Source organism: Pezoporus occidentalis, unplaced genomic scaffold, assembly GCF_034315485.1.
Source record: "Pezoporus occidentalis ecotype Australia unplaced genomic scaffold, CSIRO_AGI_Poc_V1 ctg194, whole genome shotgun sequence".
Lineage (NCBI taxonomy): Eukaryota > Metazoa > Chordata > Aves > Psittaciformes > Psittacidae > Pezoporus > Pezoporus occidentalis.
The window spans coordinates 32,946-53,713 of NW_026913791.1; the positions used below are offsets into that span (position 1 = coordinate 32,946).

Genomic DNA, 20,768 nt, shown 5'->3' on the forward strand with positions numbered 1-20,768 from the left:
ATTTTTCTGTTATTGCACACATAATTTGAATTTTTGTGTATTATGATTCCTCTCAGGATAATGTGGTTTAGTGCATATTTGAGAAATGTGCTTGTATGTTCTAGCTCAGAAACCTTTGTGTTTTCTCTTGAGATACTTTCATAAAGACTGAACTTGTTGATTTAAATCTTTTTAGACTGCTTAATTTTATATGGTGTGCTTAATGTTTTGTGTATGTCTTTTCTCAGGAGTTTCCCATATCTCTGTACTGTATCCTTTTATAGTTTAATTCTTTCTTATAGTGCTGTAGCTTACTTTAATTTTTTATGCTATGCAGTATTTTATTCTCAGTACATTTCCCCCTTTGCCCAGTGTTTCATTTAGTGCCCTTTTTTCTTTCTTTGTTGTTCCTTTCTTTCTCTCTTTGGAGGTTTGCAGTGTTTGGCAGGTGTTAAGTTGCATGAGGGGAAACGCTTTATTTAACACTTAATTCTGAGGTCTAGATGAAATTCTGATTGAGGAATTGAGTCTTCGTATGCATATAATGCAGTATACAGGGTGTTTCTAGAATCCTGTAGACTGTGGTTAGCTTTGTAGGAACCACGTAGGCCTGGAGGTAAGCTCACCGAAATGCAAGAATTACGCATGAGCACTTGCTTACAGGCATTCAGCTGCTGGAGTCAGGACCTTGCATTTGTTCAGTAGATAAATATTTTCATACATCTTTCATTTCATTTATTACTTTATAATATTAAAAATAGTAATAGCTGTACTGACATTTAAACTGAAGACAGATTAAAATGGAATATTTTAATACATGTCTTTAAAACACAGTCTTGTGAATTCACACCTAGTGTGGGCTGTCTTACTGCAGAGGCCTTGGGGACAGAGGACCGTGTAGGATTATGCAATCAGATTTAATATAGCATTGACAATTCATAGTAATACTGTTAATGTTTTTGGGTGCATTTTTAATGTTACATGAATGTGAGAAAGAAAAGAAACATCTGTGTCATTTCCTGTGATATTTTGTATTTAGTTCTGTCTCAAATGTTTCTGCCTAATGAATCAGATTGAAACAGTTCTCCATGAAAGTTACTGCGTGTGACTTGTTAGAATAGGTTCTGGTGCACCTTGCTGCTTATTTGAGAAGTGCCTTAAACAGACTCTTCTTAAAGTGTAATTGTAATATAATCCTGTACCAGTCTTTTTCACTAAGGTGAACTTCTGGTTTTACCAGCACCATGTTTTTTCCTTAATTGGATGACAACTAGTACTAAAAATTAAAACATTTTTTATTAATATATTTTTAAGGTAAAATCTCCATGTCTTATATATTTTGGGCAAGAATAAACATCAGTTTTGTAATTTATCCCCATATGTTCTGATCTGTGTCCCAGAATTATGGTCAAATTTATCACACAGTATGGATTTATTGTGCAGATAAGTCAGATAATCTAGTATTTATTTGTTAGCTAACTAGGAGTAGCCAATATTGTAGAATAAATTATCTTCCTATATTATTTTTAAGGACACCTTTGTCTTATTTTTTGTGAGGCACAGCTTTAGTCTGAGGAGACTTTGATTCTCACGTTGTAGTAAATGGAATCGATATAAATCAAGTTACTTTTTGTAGTAGCAGTTTTAATCCATACTGGGGTCAAAAATGCAAGTTGGCAAGTAACTTACAAACATGTAACCTCTGAGTACTTCAGAGAATGTCATCAATATAGAAGAATTGAGGAAGTACACATTTTTAGTGTCGAAGAATAATAGAAGTTAATAACTTTAAAAAAGCATATGTGCCATATATATTAGATTTAATTCACCCTTTGTTCCACACAAGAGTGGTGTGACATACACTGATACTATTAAAACATGTTAGTGTAGTTGGCATAGAACCACATTTATTTAAGAAATATAAGAAAACTTTGCTATATTTTCCATGAGTTTAAAGTATTAAGTGTTTTGAGAATTTTGTTACTGCTAATGTTATTATTTTATATGTTTAATAAGATAATTTCTATGTATAAATACTTATCAGTGGAGGAGTTACAAGTGACACAAAATTACTGCAGGACTGAAGATTATGTTTTAGTTAAGAGTATTTTTGTAATCATAGAATCATGTACATAAATTAGAGTTCTTAATTTGCAAGAGAGAATGCCTTGGGCATGTGCTGCATCTTCTTTTCTCTGTCTAGTAATAGGCTTAACTCTAGGAGCCTTTAAATGTCAAGTACATTTGTCAAATTCATTTTTCTTTCTTGAGCATAGTTATCTTGCTGTCAACCACAGCACAATCCCAGTGAACAGCACTATCAAGCAGTGTGATTCTCATTTAAATAATGCCTCCTGTGGAAAGCAAAGCCTCATTTCTTAGGGATTTGTGTCCTTTGCTCCTTGAAGTCTTTTCGCTCCTGATGTGCCTGATAACCTGCTTTTGTTCTTCTGCCTGTGCTCTGACCTTCAAGAGTCCTCTGTTGCAGCATCCTGTGATGATCCAGAGTGTGAGCTGTCCAGTGCAGAGCCACTTCTGTGCTGGCTGTCTTGGTATCAGTATGTGTGGGTGCTGACCCGAGAATGTGAAGAGTAATAGTTCTCCAATAGCCTTTTTCTTGTGGAGACAGTAATTATGGTCTCTCACTGTTTCCAAACTGCCAGTTTTTAGAGAACATATGGGAACTTTTCTTTCAGAGTTGTTTGATCAACATGAATCAAAAATCATGGCTGGCAGGGGGAAATGCAGAAATTTAAGGAGAAAAAAAAACAAAAGAAACTCCAAAAACAAGACCACAAACAAAACCCCCCAAAACCTAAACAAAAACCCAAAACAACAAACTCCACAAACTTTACTATGTTAATACAGAAAAAAAGAAGAAAGTTATTTTTCTACCTCTTGATTTGGAAATGCATACCATTTCTAAAGATCCTTATTAGTAAATTCATCAAAACTGGAAAATTAAGTATTAGTAAATATTAAACATGTTTTCAATGTGTAGGAAATACCAGTTGGGGAAAAAAGTTTTTTAAAAAAATATTCTTTGGAAATTCATGGTCCTAATTTAAAAAGAGAGAAAACCAAGGAAAGGTGGGGTCGTAATCTTTTCCCCTGGCACAAGGGAGAGTAACGGTCTGGCTGTGTTTTTGGCAATGCACACAAGGGATGCTTAGCAAAGGCAGAAATGGTGAAGTATGGTTATGCCAATGTAAGGTGTACCTGGTGGGACAAGGAATAATTTATATTATAGCTGCCTACTTGGTAGGGAGGTACATGCATTTCACTAAAATACTAGTAAGTGTAGTGTTGCCACCAAGAAAACAAGAACATAGTGACTGGCAGATGCTATGAGAATGCAGCTATCTTTACTCTTCAGTTTTAACTAAACTAGCTTGAATAAACTCCATTACCAGACGTAATATTTGTTGTAATCTTACATGACATTTTGATAGCATCTCCATTATGAACTGCAAAACTGAGTGGCAGTATCTTTTAAAAAGGAATTTTATGATCAGTGTATATTAATGTTTTAGTATCAACAATAAGTTCTAATCAAGATACATGTTTCTTTAGTACATACAAAGTACTCAAACTATTTTGAGAGGAGGACAGATCCTACTTTCAGGTTTCCTTTAAATTTTATTCTTGATAGGAATAGCCAGCTGATTCTTCAGTTTTTCAGCATTGCACATCTTTCTTTGCTTTGTGTAGTTCAAGGTGAAGATACACTGTTATTTTGTATAACAATCTTTTGGAAGTTTTATGCTTCCTAGGCCAAAGACCAAACATGTGCCTGTCCATGGATTATTATCATATTGAGTGCTAATAAAACATTTTTCTAATTTTCGTTCTTTAGCCAAAAAAAAAGATTAAGTGAATTTTTTTTGTGTTGCTGTTGGAGCATTCGGTTTCTCATGATTGCACATCTTGCTCTTGTAATTCAGTTACAGTCTTCAGATATTACAGTAACAGAATACTTGAGGGGATATGCTGTATATGTATATTCCTAAGGCAAGAATATACACCTTAATTAACTGGGGGAGTTGTTCCTTGGGTTTTAGTAAAAATCTTTGTAAACTAAAATAGAGTGTGTTGAAGGAGTACAGTGATCAGTGGTGTCAACTTTCTCCAGATGTTCAGAGGATTTCTGTGCAGTTGGTCGGTCTCATGGTAATATGGGTTGCCCCTTTTTGGGAAGAAAGCCTCTTCTGAATTATTTCTTCCCCCAGCATCTTCTTAGGAAAGTGTCTAAGTGGAGATGCTGGAGGAATCTGTGGTATTTTTCTCAGTAGGGGAATTGGGACCATTACAATTAGAAATTAGGAGCAAGAGTTGAGGATGTGCTGTCAGTCTGTCTTTCTGTGCCCTTTGTGAAGAAAATAATTTTACTGCCACTTCATCATGTCACTCCAAGCCCTGAAAATAGAGGGATGACAGGGACCTATCTCTTCTTTCCTACTAAATGTCACTGTCCCGCAGGCAAATACTTTACAAATTGCTGTTCAAGGAAGCTCAAAAAGCTATATTAAAATGTGTTAACTGGAGGAGGGCTGATGGATGATGTTTTAACCTTTCACGTTGACAAGACTAAAACAAGTTACACATTTGTTTAGAGACACAGAGACCTAATTGCTACTAAAATTTTTGAAAACTTGTTGGAAGTGTGGGTGTTTGGTGAAAGTGCTTTTGTACAGCTAGTATTAAATCCTGCTGAGTGCGGTGGACAGCTCTTGACAAGAATGAAGCCTATAGAAGTGTATGAGTGGGTGTTCTGTTTCTGGGACAGAGTTAAGGATTTAAAAGGAACGGGACATAACATTGGTTCATAACCAATAAAGTACCAGTAAGGTGCTTGAAATATGAAGTTTGGCACTGTGAAAGTTAGAAGGAAGGTGAAAATAGAGTGGAAAATGGCTTTTTTGCATCCAGGTAAAAGACTGCAGAAGGGTTTCCTAGTTTGGTTGAGGGTTTGTTGTTTCTTTTAACAGGTTTTGGCTTAGTTCTGGGGGTTGGTTGGTTTGTTTGTTTGAAGTAGGGGTGTGTTACTGCCTGAGGCTGGCATTTGGAAATAGTTTGTTCTGTTACTGGCAGGGTATACTTGGAGAAGCCACTTAATGTATGCTTTAGTTGTTTCATGTATAAAATGGAGGTACAGTTTAATGTCTTGGAAGTCTTTTAGAAGCATGTTGAATATGAATAGAGAAAGTACAGTAAATTGCAGTATGTGTAAAGAGGTTAAGCTAGAGTGGAAAATGATTTCATAATGAGTGGCTGAATTGACTATAAGTAGATTACCTTGGTCATAGTATCTAAGCATTAGGTAAGCAAAACCCTACCATATGCAGCTTTATTCAGGCAAAGGTGCTTTTATAAGTCCTGGTAGGACTTGGTATGTGCTCTTGCTGATTATGCCCTTAAACTCTTTTCTGTTTCTGAAGGGAGATCAGGGAAGGACCACTCTTTTATCAGTGTCTTTTGCTTCCTTGTTGCTGTCATGTGTGTTCTACAAATCTAGCATTGAATCCCAGCACTCCTGCCTAGTGCAGTAACAGATTTGAAATCTCTGGTGCACATCAAAATAATTCGTGAGCAACTAGACAGTGTCAAAATTACTGTGTTCATGGCACTGGCAAAGGTCTCAGGCCAAGTTTAAAAGCTGGAAGCATTATCTGGTATTTGTGAACTGAAACAAACAAACAAAACCCAAACCAAAGCATTTATTTGAAATCAGAAGTTTATGTTTGATCTGATTTAAAGATTTCTTCAGGAAGCCAGTCTCTTACTGCAGCTGGTTTAACTTGGGAATTTGAACTGCCATTAATGTTTCCCTTTTCCTGCAGTAATCTGCAGTCTTACGATGTATTTATTATAATATTTTCTTATAAGAAAACTAATAAGGGATTTCTTTTCCGAATCACTGTTGGTAGAAGAAAATCCGAAGTGATGAATGACTAAATATAGGAGAGCATGTTTTAATCTGTACTTTGCCAGAGTGCCAGTAGATGGCAATAAAACAAAGACTTGCTTCAAGCCTCCTTATTGCTGATACGTACCTATTTTGTGTCCCTGCTCTTAGAAATACAGAAAAAAAATTCGCTTTAAATTAGATAGTGTTTCTATATGTATTTTAGCCATGTTCTGTATGAGACACTTAAATCCTACCTGCACAAGAAATAATTGGTATTTCTAATACAGAATTTTAGTTATGGTACACACATTTTTACCTTCTAATACACAAAAATGGTGTTACAGTACTTTTTATCATATTGTGAACTCTAGAACTGTAGAAGTGCATTTATTTTGGGAGGGGAAAATGATGACCACCAGCTGCACAGCATTTTGTCAGTTGAGAGGATAAATCACTTCTTTCTTGTTAGGTGTCAAGGTGCGCATTTTTTGCGTGATACTAAATGATAATTTTAAGACAAGTATAGTTGACAAAGTAGCTTTTTTATTTCAAGTAACTTTTGTGAGCATCCAGACAGTAAATTGTAGGGAACGCTGTGTGCTGATTTTTATGACAAAGCAGAAATAATTTCTTGCGACAGTTTTCCATTGTTAATAAGTGTCACCTTTGTCACCTGCTAGCTTGTAAGGCTGTGTTATATGCTGCTAACCTTTTACAAAAACACTGAATAGAGTTGCATTAGTGATCTAACAATAGTTAATATTTAAGTAAGGGAAAAATTATTGTGATAACAGTGGAAGTGTCTTGAAATCGTATGTGGTACATGCTGAAAGCAAGTAATAAACATTTAGCTATGTGTCTGTAAGACTGAATATTATGTGAAAATTTGAGGCATTCAAAGTTGTGTGAGCTCATATGTGTATATGTAAATGAGAATATTCATTATATCAGTACTTCAAAGGTGATTAAGTAAGGTTGAAAAAGATGAAATAAGGACTAAACTTTGGACTGGCAAGGACCTCCTTCCATTTATTTTCTTTGAGGGGAGAGTAGAAGTAATACTGTTGTTTCCAAGTCTCTAGCTTTAAAAAATTATGTTGGAATATTAGATAAGGAAAGTCCAACTATAGTGCACAGGAGTGTTTTGAGATACCTCTTGATAATTTCAAATTTATGCATAAGTTTACTTTGGATAAAGACACGCAACATAAAAATTCTTTTTTATGGATGAAACCAGTGGCAGAAACTTTCTCATGTGTTCTGAAGAATGTTTGAGCATTAAGACTTTATAGGGGGCTTATATTTAGAGGAAGCTTGGCATTTTTGTGGTGTTTTGGTTACCAACATCCACTTTTATGTCTGCTCCTTATATTGTTCAACAAGACAAAAGTGATGCTTCACATTTAGGTACTGCAATTTAACTGGAAAGCTTCACTTACTTTATTTCATCCATTGATTTGAATTAGCTTCCTGAAAGTTTTGATTCCATATATATTCTAAATTTCGTTGGCTCCCGATGCAAAGAAAATAAGATCTGTGATGTACCTATGGGTACATAGATCTGAAAACGTAAATACTTCTATCACAAGATTGGAAAAAAATGGGGGAAAAAGACAGATCTCAGAAAACTGTATCAAAGTGGAAATGGGTCTCATTAAAGTACTAGCTACACTATTTTCAAGCTTTATCATAGATGAGAGGAGGCTGCTGTGTCCCTAATCACTATTAGAACAAGGTTTATGGAAATGAATAGTGTAATAACTAATTGCTTATGGCAGGACTTCGAGAAATGTGGCTCTGCTATGTCGTAATTATTTTATGGAGCAATCTAAAAGTGTGGAGTAATTATTGCTGCAGCAGAACTACTGAATCAGCAGGAATCCCTGCTCGTCAGTATCAGTCTTAAAGAAGTGGCTTTTGTTTTTTAAATATTGATCCCTCAAAACCCCATGTTAATCAAGGTTTCTCAGCATAGAGATTCTGAAACTGTTTCTGTACTATAGTGAACTACTCAGGTGTTCATCTGCAAGATTCCTGGCAGTTAACATAGTTTAAGAAATTACAAGTGTTTCAGTACTGGGATTGTGGAAACACAAAATTGCATTCTGTAGCATGAAAGTTTTCTTTCAAAGAAAACTGCTTCGGGTTTTGAATGTGCTAACAATTTAGTAATTAGAACTGAGAAAAATGTAACTTCTGTCAGTGTAGAGGATATGACTGACTGTGAGTTTACGCAGATTATGCAGTTTTAGTTGGATGAGTTTGTTTTGGCAGAGGAGAGAATTTTCCTTGGTAATTCCTTACAGATCTTTCAGAAAAAGTTACGTAACTGTAGCTGGGTAATTTAGAGATTTCTCTTTGAGCATCCATTGAAGGATGGAACCAGTTTTGGGTTTAGTGAACAGGGTCCCAGTTAACTTTCTTTTTATCTTCATTAGGCTTTTTAAATTTTGGAGGATGTTAGCCCAACTGCAGAAGGTAGTTTGAGTCATAATTGTTGTGCTTATGTACACAGAACCTTGGAAGACATACAGTAAAATTGTTAGCCATGAGTTTTTTCTTTTTTTTTTTTTTTTATATAGTCCTGGAAATTATGCAGACAGTCTGTTGCTTAATGCGCCATAAGTATCATGTTACTGCTTGAGGCTGAGAAGCCAGAACAGACAGAGGCTTCGAGAAAGTGCTCATGTGTGTTGTTATTTGGCTTACTGCTTTTTCTGAGAAATACTTGGCTTTATTACAGTCATGTAGGGCCAGAGAACTAAAAGCCTATAAAAACATGTGAAAACAGTAGTGGTTCAAAACTTAAAAGAACATATGTGGCCATATTATAAGACAGTGAGTTAAGAAGTTGTGTTGGAATTTAAAAGGCAATGCAGTGGTTTGGAGAGAATACAGCAAATCTGAAGCACCTGAATGTGGACCATGCAAACTATGCATTTCATGATTAGTATTTTCAGTTTTTTACTGGCAATGTGAGACCCCAAAATTCACATTTTGGTGCATTTCAGTACTTCTGATATTCATTTGATAAAATTGCAGTCTTATTCCTGGATTTCAGATTATATTAATTCGTATGAACTGGAAATGTATGTTAAAAGTAAATAGCTCCAAGATAATACTTTTCTTCAGCAGAGTTAAAAAGAGCGCCAGGAAATCTTTGTCTGAACAGTTTGTTCAAAACCCCCCTTTTCTCTCTTGAATTATTTCATTATAATAGTGCTATATAGGCACAGATCAGCATCACATGACATGTTTTTGAATGATCCTTACATTTTTCTAGTATTATATATATGTCCATGAAGACCAGAGGTATCTTTTTTGAACCCTTTGTGTTCAGGTCAGTGATTGCTTCAGTGAGGTCATGTGACTGTTTTAATGAGGGAAGTAATTGGAGTTGAGTGTTCTTGTTTGGGTTTTTATTTCTCCCAAAGTGCATTTTCTTCTCTTTCCATTCAGGCGAAATTATTTACGGCCACTTCATTTGAATGGTTTCTTCCTCCACTTTACACACGATTGTCATCATTAAATTAGTATTTCATCTTAATCGCCAACATTTGGTTGCTGTTTTTCTTCTATGTAAATGTTTTAAATGAAATTATTATTTTCTTTCAATTTCATTTGGAAAAGCACAAAGCTGGGCAGCAATCTGTTGGTAGTAACTAAGATCTTAATTCCATGTGTGGTGGAATTCCTGTAAGCCTGTAGCACCAATGTGTGGTTTTGTCTCAGGTCAGTTTTGATGTGCCATTACTATGTTCCTAAGTTATTTCTGAGTTCATTTTTCACCAGTTCAAGAATAGTCCCAATAATTATCTTCCTTTATGTGAAGTTATTTTGTTTAGAAGAAACTGGAGCACAACTTCCAGTACTGAAAATATTCCTCTACTGTTCCAATATCTGTGTCCTATTTAACAAGCATTTTAGGTCTTAGTTGCATATAAAATTGAACATGTGCAGACAAATTTAAGTAATAATAAGTTCATAACATAATTGTATCCTACTGTTTTTTAAACGAGTTCAGTATTTTTCAAATTTGAGAACATATAGATATTTTTTATGTTTTCAAATATTATAGTTGAGTGGAAAGAAAATTACCCTTTTTCATGGGGAGGCAGAAGTTTAATGTCTAGGTAGGAACTTCAGTATTTGGTGGTACGAAGCTTGTATTTTGCCTTCAGGCTGTTTACATCCCTCTACTTAAATCCTTAGCCAATTACCAATGCAGTAAATTGAAAAACTTCCATTAGCTCAATAACCTCTGGATCTTTTCTGTAATACATGTGGAATTCATTGTGTTAGGCTTGTCTTTGTTTAAGCAATAAGGGAATAGAAAGAAAATTTACTGTAGTAGTGAATAGATCTTATCTGGTTTTATTATACATTAGGTTGCATTTTGTGCTGAACTAATATACAGTTATAATATTAAATGTCAGAAAACATGTGCATGAAAAAAGTTGATATACAGTAATTTGCAGCAAAGGGGCCATGGGTGACTATATGATTTGGAAACTGAAGTGGGCAACTCTAAGTTTAAAGGTATTAAATATACTTACCCATTTTTTAAGGCTGTGTTACAATATAGTATGATTTCCTGAGTCAGCTTTATAGAAAACAGTTTGGGAAACATACATTATTGGGTAAGGTATGATAGTCACATCAGTGACTCTTGAGTGTATCTGATAAATAGACTATCAAGATTGTGTGTGAATCTGAGACAGCAGGTTTGAGGGAAGGCTCACATTTTCATTTAACTTATATATTCTTAGAGGAATCTGTTTTGTATGTATTTATTTTGCAAATCACTTATTCCTTGGTTTATTGTTACATTTTATAAATGATTCTCATATTCTGCTCCAAGATGAGGCTTCTGCGAAATGATAGATGCAGTTTCTAAGCCATTCGTGTCCACCCTGTGAGTGGTTGAGTGAAATGTTAAAATTCTATGGTAGAGCCATTTGTATTGGTTAGAAGGAAGCTGATTTTGAAGTCAGAGACTTTGTAAGCAAAGCTTGTTGGTCATAGCTATTGAGAATATGAATAGATTGTCCTTGATACCGTACTATTCTAGCTAGTGTAGAATTTACATTTAAAAGAAATCACTGGGGTTTTTTTTTGTTTGGTTTGTTGGTTTTTTTACTGGGTTTATATAAACTCATCTACTTCTCAAAATAGATTTGGTGTATTTTTTATATAATTCCGTAAAAATGCCTGTGAACAGTTTCAGATAAGCTATGAAATGTGGTAGGTGCTAGTAGGTAATCATGCCTAGTATTTAGATGGGGGCTGGTGTCACTTTTAAAGATGAATTTAGTGAGACGTTTTCCTTTGTCTCTGTAGTTATCAGAGACTGTTACAGACGATTGCTGTACTCGAGGCTCAACGTACTCAAGCAGTTCAAGACCTTGAAAGTTTAGGCAGACACCAGAGAGAAGCGCTGAAAGATCCTATTGGATTTGTGGAAAGACTTCAGAAGAAGGTATTTCAATGGGCTTTACTTAAGTCTTACTTTGAGGTTGGTTGGTTTTTTTTTTTGTAAATAACTAGTAATGCATCATCTATAGAAATCAGACTTCTGTATACTGTATATACTTGCATAAACATTGAGTTTAAAATTCTGTATCTGCTGAGCAAATGTTGCTCTGTTTTCATATTAAATCTGTAAGACCTAGGTCTTCAATGATTTTATTAGATATGCTTTCATTCCTTTTTTTGGTATGTAGAAATGTAACCTTTAAATTTCTAATTGTAGTTTAGGCATTTTAATGTAGAGGTGACTGGAAGTAATTCATAGAAGAGCATCAGATCAAGAATTCATAACTTTCTCATTAAAGAAAGTTAAATGTGCTGTGAGTGTAATTTGGTAGGGTATGTTCCGAAGAGCAGGAAATGTAGTTCGTAACTTGCAGCCAAAATGAACACTAGAAAACATACCTGCGTTCTGGATAACATAGAATATTGGGGAGCATTAATTTTGATAAGGAAACATTTTATTTTCAAGCTTTAATAAAAACTAGCAACAGGGATACTGAAAAATGCTTAAAGTTTGAATACTTTCTTGCTGCCACATCTACCAGTGGCAAACGTGCTTGACCTTCTAGTCTAGTAGCAACATGTATTTCAGTGAAGCCGAAGTAGGTATTTTATGGTGCTGTTACAGTATCACAGTATCACAGTATGCTGGAGATTGGAAGGGAACTCAAAAGATCATCTAGTCCAATCCCCCTGCCAGAGCAGGAACACCTAGATAACGTTACACAGGAATGTGTCCAGGCGGGCTTTGAATGTCTCCAGGGAAGGAGACTCCACAACCTCCCTGGGCAGCCTGTTCCAGTGTTCCGTCACCCTCACTGAGAAGAAGTTCCTTCTCAAGTTTAAGTGGAACCTCTTGTGTTCCAGTTTGCACCCATTACCCCTTGTCCTGTCATTGTTTGCCACTGAGTAGAGCCTGGCTCCATCCTCGTGACACTCCCCCTTTATATATTTATAGACACTTATAAGGTCACCCCTCAGTCTCCTCTTCTCTAAACTATAAAGACCCAGCTCCCTCAGTCTTTCCTCATAAGGGAGATGCTCCACTCCCTTAATCATCTTGGTTGCCCTGCGCTGGACTCTCTCCAGCAGCTCCCTGTCCTTCTTGAACTGAGGGGCCCAGAACTGGACACAATATTCCAGATGGGGTCTCACCAGGGCAGAGTAGAGGGGAAGGAGGACCTCTCTCGACCTACTAACCACCGCCCTTCTAATACATCCCAGGATGCCATTGGCCTTCTTAGCCACAAGGGCACAGTGTTGGCTCATGGTCATCCTGTCGTCCACTAGGACCCCCAGGTCCCTCTCCCCTACACTGCTCTCTAGCAGGTCGTTCCCCAACCTATACTGGAACCTGGGGTTGTTCCTGCCCAGATGCAGGTCTCTACACTTTCCCTTGTTATATTTCATCCCGTTATTCCCTGCCCAACTCTCCAGCCTGTCCAGGTCTCGCTGGATGGCAGCACAGCCTTCTGGCGTGTCAGCCACTCCTCCCAGCTTAGTGTCATCAGCAAACTTGCTGATAGTACACTCAATTCCCTCATCTAAATCATTGATGAATATATTAAATAATACCGGTCCCAGTACTGACCCTTGAGGCACTCCACTAGTTACAGGCCTCCAACTAGACTCAGCCCCATAGACTACAACTCTCTGGCTTCTCTCCTTCAGCCAGTTCGCAGTCCACCTCACTACCTGGTCATCCAGTCCACACTTCCTCAATTTAGCCGTGAGGATGCTGTGGGAGACTGTGTCAAAGGCTTTGCTGAAGTCAAGGTAGACCACATCCACCGCTCTGCCATCATCCATCCACCGTGTTATTTCCTCATAAAAGGCTAAGAGATTGGTCAAACATGATTTCCCCCTGGTGAAGCCATGTTGACTGCCCCTCATAACCCTCTTATCCTTGATATGCTTTAAGATGGCACCAAGGACAAGGTGTTCCATCACTTTCCCAGGGATGGAGGTGAGGCTGACCGGTCTATAGTTACCCGGGTCGTCCTTCTTGCCCTTTTTGAAGACCGGAGTGACATTTGCCTTCCTCCAGTCCTCAGGCACCTCTCCCGTTTCCCAGGACTTGGTAAAGATGATGGCGAGTGGTCTAGCAATGACTTCCGCCAGTTCCCTCAGCACCCGCGGGTGCATCCCATCTGGACCCATGGATTTATGGACGTCCAGATTGCTCAACTGATCTCTAACCCATTCCTCATCGACTAAGGCAAGTCGCTCCGTCGACCTGACTTCATCTAAGGTCTCAGGGGTACAGGGCTCTTCAGGACTGCCTGCAGCAGAGTAGACAGAGACAAAGAAGGCATTCAGTAACTCTGCCATCTCTGCATCTTCTGTCACCAGGGCACCCATCCCGTTCATCAGTGGGCCTACATTGCCTCTGGTGTTAGTTTTGTCTGCCATGTACTTGAAAAAGCTCTTTTTGCTGTCCTTGACCCTTCTTGCCAGGTTTAATTCTAAGGAAGCCTTAGTCCTCCTAGCTGCCTTCCTACATCCCCTAGCAGCAGCCTTATATTCCTCCCAAGTGGCCAGCCCCTCCTTCCATGACCTGTAAACTCTCCTCTTCCACTTGAGCATACCCAGCAATTCCCTATTTAGCCACGCAGGTCTCTTGGCCCTCTTCCTTGACTTCCTACGTGTCGGGATGCTCCGATCTTGAGCACGGAAAAAGCAGTCCTTGAATGTCAACCAACTATCCTGGGCCCCTTTTCCTTCAAGCAGCCTTGCCCATGGGATTTCCCCTAGCAATTGCTTGAAAAGGCCAAAGTTTGCCCTGCTAAAGTCCAGGGTTGCAATTCTACTTGGTATTCTACTAGTCCTACCACACAAGATCCTGAACTTCACCATCTCGTGGTCGCTGCAACCAAGGCAGCCCTCTACCCTTACTGCTTCAACCAGACCCTCCTTGTTAGTGAGGATGAGATCCAGCAGCGCTCCTCTCCTGGTCGGCTCATCCACCATTTGCAGAAGGAAGTTATCATCCACACACTGGAGGAACCTCCTGGACTGCAGCTGGGTTGCCGAGTGGTCCTTCCAGCAAACATCAGGGAAGTTAAAATCCCCCATGACGACCACGGCCTGTGACTGTGAGGCCTCTCTCAGCTGCCTGTAGAAGGCCTCGTCAACTTCCTCACCCTGATCTGGTGGTCTGTAACAGACACCTACAACAGTATCCCCCCTGCCAGCCTGCCCCTTAATTCTCACCCCCAGACTCTCAACTCGCTCATCATCTGTCCCCAGACAGAACTCTGTGCATTGTAGTTCCTCTCGCACATAAAGAGCAACCCCACCACCCCTCCTGGCTGGCCTGTCTTTCCTGAAAAGGACATAGCCCTCCATGACTATATACCAGTCATGTGAGCTGTCCCACCATGTCTCTGTAATTGCCACCAGATCATAGTCTCCTGACTTAACACAGGTTTCCAACTCCTCCTGCTTATTTCCCATGCTGCGCGCATTGGTGTACAGACATTCCAGGGAGCGAGCTGAGCACACCGATTTCACCCTAGGATTATAGGAGGCCTCCCAGTTTTCATTAATTCTGGAGCGCTGCCCCACTGGGGCAAGCCCAGCAACAACCCCATCCCCCTTCAAATCTAGTTTAAAGCTCTCCAAATGAGCCCTGCGAATTCGTGCCCCAGTATCCTTTTGCCTCTGTTCTCATAAGTTTGTTGACACCTAGGTTTAAAGAGAGGTCTGATAAAAGCCCATTGGTTTCAGGAGTTGTCTTTCCATTAGATTTTGAGATGAGCTAATATAATAGCATACATGATGTAGTACTGTTCCATTTGATGATCATTATACAGGGAAATACTAATGATTGTTGAAAGTATGTGGTGTATTTTTGTCTCTAAATAAAAAGAAGGTTGACCTTGAAATAAAGTGCTGAGTTTTGCAACAGCTGTGTTCTAGTCAGAAGACAACAAAATCAGTGTAAAACAGATGTAAAGTTTATCAGATGGTAAAACTCAGAATCTTACAGTTTCCTGTTTTAAAAAAGGTACAGATCCTGGGCAAGCAATATGTTTAAACAAAACAAAAGATAGCAACAGGATTTGGAAGTCAGAATATAGTTGAATGACTTACTGAAGTCATCTGATTTCAACTGTGAAATACATGCTTTAAAGATTTATGCTCAATAAGCCATCATTGACCGTGCCGCTGCATATTGTATATGCACTGTTGTGTATTATTTTTGAAAGATACCTTCTTAAAAAAGACTGTGTGCTGCATGGCACTTGAAAAAATCCAATTTTAAATTCTCCTGTTAGCTAAAAAGCAGTATCAGGTTTTCATAACCTATCAGGATTTATAGTTTTATGTTTGGATAGGCAGCAGTTGCATTAAATATTGCTTTTCATTTCTCATTCTTGTTTTTTCAGGTTGATATGGGTCTTCCATATCCTCAGAGAGTTGTTCAGCTCCCTGAGATTGCCTGGGACCAATACACCACTAGCCTTGGAAATTTTGAGAGGGAATTTAAAAACAGAAAACGTAACAGTAGGAGAGTAAAGCTGATTTTTGACAAAGGTAAAAGGAAAGTGGGCATATGTCATAAGAAAGCAGCGACCAGTGTGGAGGTTTAGTAATTCCTTTTTTGTTGCTTATAGTAGGTATACCTGCAAGACCAAAAAGTCCTTTGGATCCCAAGAAGGATGGAGAGTCTATTTCGTACTCTGTCTTGCCTTTAAGCGATGGTCCAGAAGGTTCTACAAACAGTCGTCCACAGGTAGTTGTTACAAAATGAAAGATAAAATTTTACAAAATAGGGTTTTTTTTTCCCTTTTTTTTTTTTTCTAATATGGGGTAGGGATAATCCTAAGTGCTGCTTTAAACATTAATATTGGTGATTATGTCATTCATATACTCAAATCAGAGAACTTATTTTGGGTTTGGGCAAATTTTAATTCAAATTTTCATGCATTTTTTTGTTTAGGTTTTGGTTTTACTTCAGAAGGAAACAGTTAAAATCAAGTTATCCTGATTGTACTTTTTCTAAATACGTGTTCCATTTTTATACTGTATTTAAGCAGATGATAAGGGGGCGACTTTGTGATGAGACCAAACCTGAAACTTTTAACCAGCTGTGGACTGTAGAGGAACAGGTAGGAGCAAACTGTTCCATTTTGTAGCTGTAGTAACATACGTGAGAATAAAAGCTAATTTTCTAATAATGTTTAAAGGCCTTAAAAATAGAGAGTCCCATGCATGTAGATACTCATCTTTTGACAACTCATACCGCTACTAGAAAAGATCTATTTATGTTTTTTCCATGTTGATTTAGAAAAAACTTGAGCAATTGCTGTTGAAGTATCCACCGGAGGAAGTAGAATCCCGACGGTGGCAGAAGATAGCTGATGAACTGGGAAATAGAACAGCAAAGCAGGTAACAAGTAAATCCCTTTCCTTGAGTTCTTGTTTTTTAAGCTTTTTAGGAAGCGCTAATAACAGATTATATCCATTTCTCTCTTCAACACCAAAGTGATTTATTTCTAATTTGGGGTTTTTTTTCTGTCAACACCCCTCCTCCCCCAGGTCATAAACTGAGGGATTAAAAAATAGGGTTTATTTTTTGTAATGTTCAAAAATAAAGCAGTAACAATTATTTTTTTAGGAAAAACATTTGACTGCTTGGGCACCGTTTGCTTTGTGCTGTGGTAAAAGTGATGTCAATCACTGCATCTTAGCACTTGATACAGATTCATAGAAGATTTGTCTGTAGATGTCTTTTTTAATAGCAATAAATGAAATCCAGTGTCTTATTAGTAATCACTTTCTCTTAAAAATGTGACAGGAAGGCCTGCATTTTACTATTAAAATGTGACTCTTGATCTCAAACACAGAATTTTAAAGGTGCCCCAAAGCCCAAGGGAAAGCTGCCAGACCTAGATGTTCATTAGATTTAGACAGCTTGCATTTAATTCTATATAGATAGTGACACCAGCTGCTTTCAGGTTGAGTTACACCAGAGTGCTGAATTTCCTTCACCTCAATACTGCGGAATGGGCACACATGTGAATACTTACAGACAGAAGAATTAGTTCTGTACTGGGGCTGAGACCCGCAAAAGGACACAGTTACAGAGTCACTGAGTATATCTGCATCTGACTTGTTGGGATTTTTCCCTTAAAATTACATAATTTCACCATTTTGACCAGAAGTTAAAATTGCTGATGTTCTGTGCTTACAGTATTTTAATTTTTCCTGTTTCAGTTGTGTGTGTTCAGGTAAAATTATAAAACATATTTCACTTTTCAAGATTACCTCATCTCTGATTGTATCTGTACTTACAGGTATATTTCTCCATGCCTGAAAAAAATGTATGCTTGCTTATTTTATAAATAAAATGTAGAAGTACTTTCTGTATGCTGTGTGATTTTTTTTGTCATTGTTAAAGTGTAAGTTTAGCTTCAGCAGATTACAAACTACTAAAATTCATTCTGTTCTATCACATTTTTTGCTGGATTTCCTGTGTACTTTTAAACAATGCTAGGTTTTTTTCTTCAAAATCTGCCTTTGAGGTATCTCGAAATACTACAAAAGCAGTATTATAACATAGGTAATGGTTGGAGTACTTCTTGCACAGTAGAAAATGAGGATTTCTTGTTCTTATATTATGAACCAATGTAGCAATGCTGCAAAACTTAAAAGCGAAGGCCTGTTATGTTTCATCTGGCACTTAACTGTCACATGTTGTTTTTCTAGGTTGCCAGTAGAGTGCAAAAATACTTTATTAAATTGACTAAAGCTGGTATTCCAGTTCCAGGAAGAACTCCAAACTTATATTTATATTCCAAAAAGGTGAGATAATATCACAGCAGTAATTCTGTGTTTCTGTTTTCATTTGCGTGCAAATTGAGTCTAAATCATTACTATCATTAGTGGATTTAAGTCTTGATTAGTGCTTTCTTACAGGCTAGTTCCAACTTGCATGTAATTTTTACTTAATAAAGTAATCTTTTGCTTATGCCATTTGGACTGTAGAGTGAGTTGAGTGCTACTGTAGTTTTACATCAACGTGTTAATTATCTTGGGGACATGAAGTGTCAGAAAAGAGAACATGGCAGTCAGATTGCAGGCTGAACTAAGAGGGTTGAATGATTGGTCTTTGTGTACTTTTTCCTCATTCTTAAGTTTACAGTACATGATCTTGAAGAGGATGAAAACCCTGTGGGAAGCAATAAAAAGCCCTGTAATTCTTGTTGTACAGTCATCTTCTAAATAAAAAAAAAACTTAGAAAATTATATATAAGTGAACTAGCACAAGCATAGACTAATGACTGAAATGTCATGTTTTATTTTGATTTGCAACAGATAAGGTGATTGAACTAGAATTGTCATAGAAATGACCATTAAAGTACAGTGCTTTTCCAGATCTTGAAATGGATGAGAAGAAGATTTCTCAGGCCTGTATTCTTTTACATTTGCAAAAAAAAAGACTAGAATTCTGCTCAGACCAGTCATATATTTTGATTTCAGTAATGTGGTACTTTTGGGTACTTGTGATGTTTGAAGAGAGTAGTCTCAGGTTCTGTGGGGGCTTTGTTTGTTTTGTTTGGTTTTTTTTGTTACCATTGTGTTTAGAAATTTCTTTAAAATCTATTAAAATGGCATTTTGTAGATTAACACTACTTTTTGCATCCCGGTGTCCCTGATGTTTTCTGTTTAAGAATAGAGTAAGCCTTACACTGCTCTGCAAAAAGGCAATTTGCCCATTTAGTCCCTTGAAAGGTTGGGAACAAAAGTTACTGCCAGAGGGGCACGATACAAAAAATCTACCACATCTCATCTTTAATGATTTAGAATGTTACACATCCCCAGTTGTCTCTGAGGACTGCAAACAATAAGTGCTTGTATCAGGGGCTTTCCAGTTTGCCATCCAGCATGGTAATGCCGTTTTACTTTCACCGGGATTTTACCCTACTATTCTGCTCTATAAACAGAAGCAGGGAAGGTGCAGGCGTGACTCTGTCTGCCACCTTGACTATTGGAAAAGCGCTTTTTGGCAGAAGAACCAAAAAACCAGCTGGAAACTTTGATACCTTAAATACTGTGGTGAGATTCATGTGTCAGAACCCTAAATTTTTGTGCAGTTTACTGTGGGGCTAATTTCAAAAGGGGTTAAAAATTCATTTCTGAAAATTATAATGCTTTAAATTCTTTATGTCACCTTACCATATTAAATGACCTTAGTCACATGTCTTTTCTTCTCTAAGTTTTATTTGGGAAACTGTTATTATGGAATGTGAGTAATGCTGTCAGGGAGCAGATAACTGTATTTCAGAAACAGTGGGAATGCTTCATCGGTACCCATGTGACATTTTAACCATATTTGTCACTAATTTGAAGAGTGAGCCATAAAGTTACTTAATCCTGTTGCTCAGCATGCAAGTACAGTATAACCAAGAGTGAAACATATTTTTTGTAAAATTATTAACATTCTTCTACTGCAGTGGTAATGTTACTGTCCTACAGATTTTTCTTAAGTGTATATGTAGACCAGATCTATCTTACATCTATTTTCGCATTGTGAATCATGTCCTCATTACCAGGTCTTTAGAGTAAGGTCGTTGTGCCCTGGTTTGTATTGAGGTAGCATCTCCATTTTATGTTTGTATCCCACGTAAGAAAAACAGGAGATACAAAAATCAAGCAAATATTGTGTGTGTCAGAATTGAGCTCTCAGTCTGCTAACATAGCTGTCTACTTAGAGCACAGATTGACAGGCTGTAGTTTTTCCAAAGTCTTCAGTGCAGATAACATGTGGCAGAAAGGAAATGCAAAGGGTTATTGGAAGCCTGTGTCATGCTTATGCTGTGCTTTTCCTTATTTTGATATTGAGTATGCATATAAGCTTACTGCAGTATTTGCTTAATTGCCAATGATACAAGTATGGAAATTGGATGCTATACTTCAAGCATGTATCTGCTGGAGGATTAAAACCATAGATATATTTAATGTAAGTAATTGCATCAAAAGGGATGTTTCACAAGAAGGTTCTTGTGTTTCTCCATGGGGATTGCCCAGGATGTTTTTTTTAAATGGTTACTGGGGAGGTGAGAAGCCTATTCAGTTCGTGAACATCCTGTTGAAGTTACTGTGTATATCTCTTCATATGGCATAATGCCTCTTCTGATAAGTGATACAGGAAATTAAACAGGATGCATTAGTTATATAATTATATATAATATATATTATATTATATATTATATTATATATAATATAACCTTTATCTACTATTGGTGAAAATAAAACCAAATCAGAGATTTAGGGCTGTTAGGCAGTTCTTCAATTATGGCTTATCATTTTCAACGTAATGCTTATATAATATCATTAATGC

At 37.3% G+C, this 20,768-nt stretch overlaps 1 protein-coding gene across 4 annotated transcripts in view; it reads left to right on the forward strand.

Moving 5' to 3' along the window:
- ZZZ3 (zinc finger ZZ-type containing 3) overlaps positions 1–20,768 on the forward strand; it is a 38,387-nt gene that overhangs the window by 7,775 nt on the left and 9,844 nt on the right. The window contains exons 3-8 of one of the 4 annotated variants that reach the window (XM_062617223.1): positions 11,228–11,366; positions 15,811–15,958; positions 16,039–16,157; positions 16,459–16,533; positions 16,713–16,814; positions 18,134–18,229. In XM_062617223.1, the coding sequence (XP_062473207.1) occupies positions 11,228–11,366; positions 15,811–15,958; positions 16,039–16,157; positions 16,459–16,533; positions 16,713–16,814; positions 18,134–18,229 (679 nt within the window). The remainder of the gene's footprint in view (positions 1–11,227; positions 11,367–15,810; positions 15,959–16,038; positions 16,158–16,458; positions 16,534–16,712; positions 16,815–18,133; positions 18,230–20,768) is intronic. The other 3 variants (XM_062617224.1, XM_062617226.1, XM_062617227.1) reach the window with 3 other exon arrangements.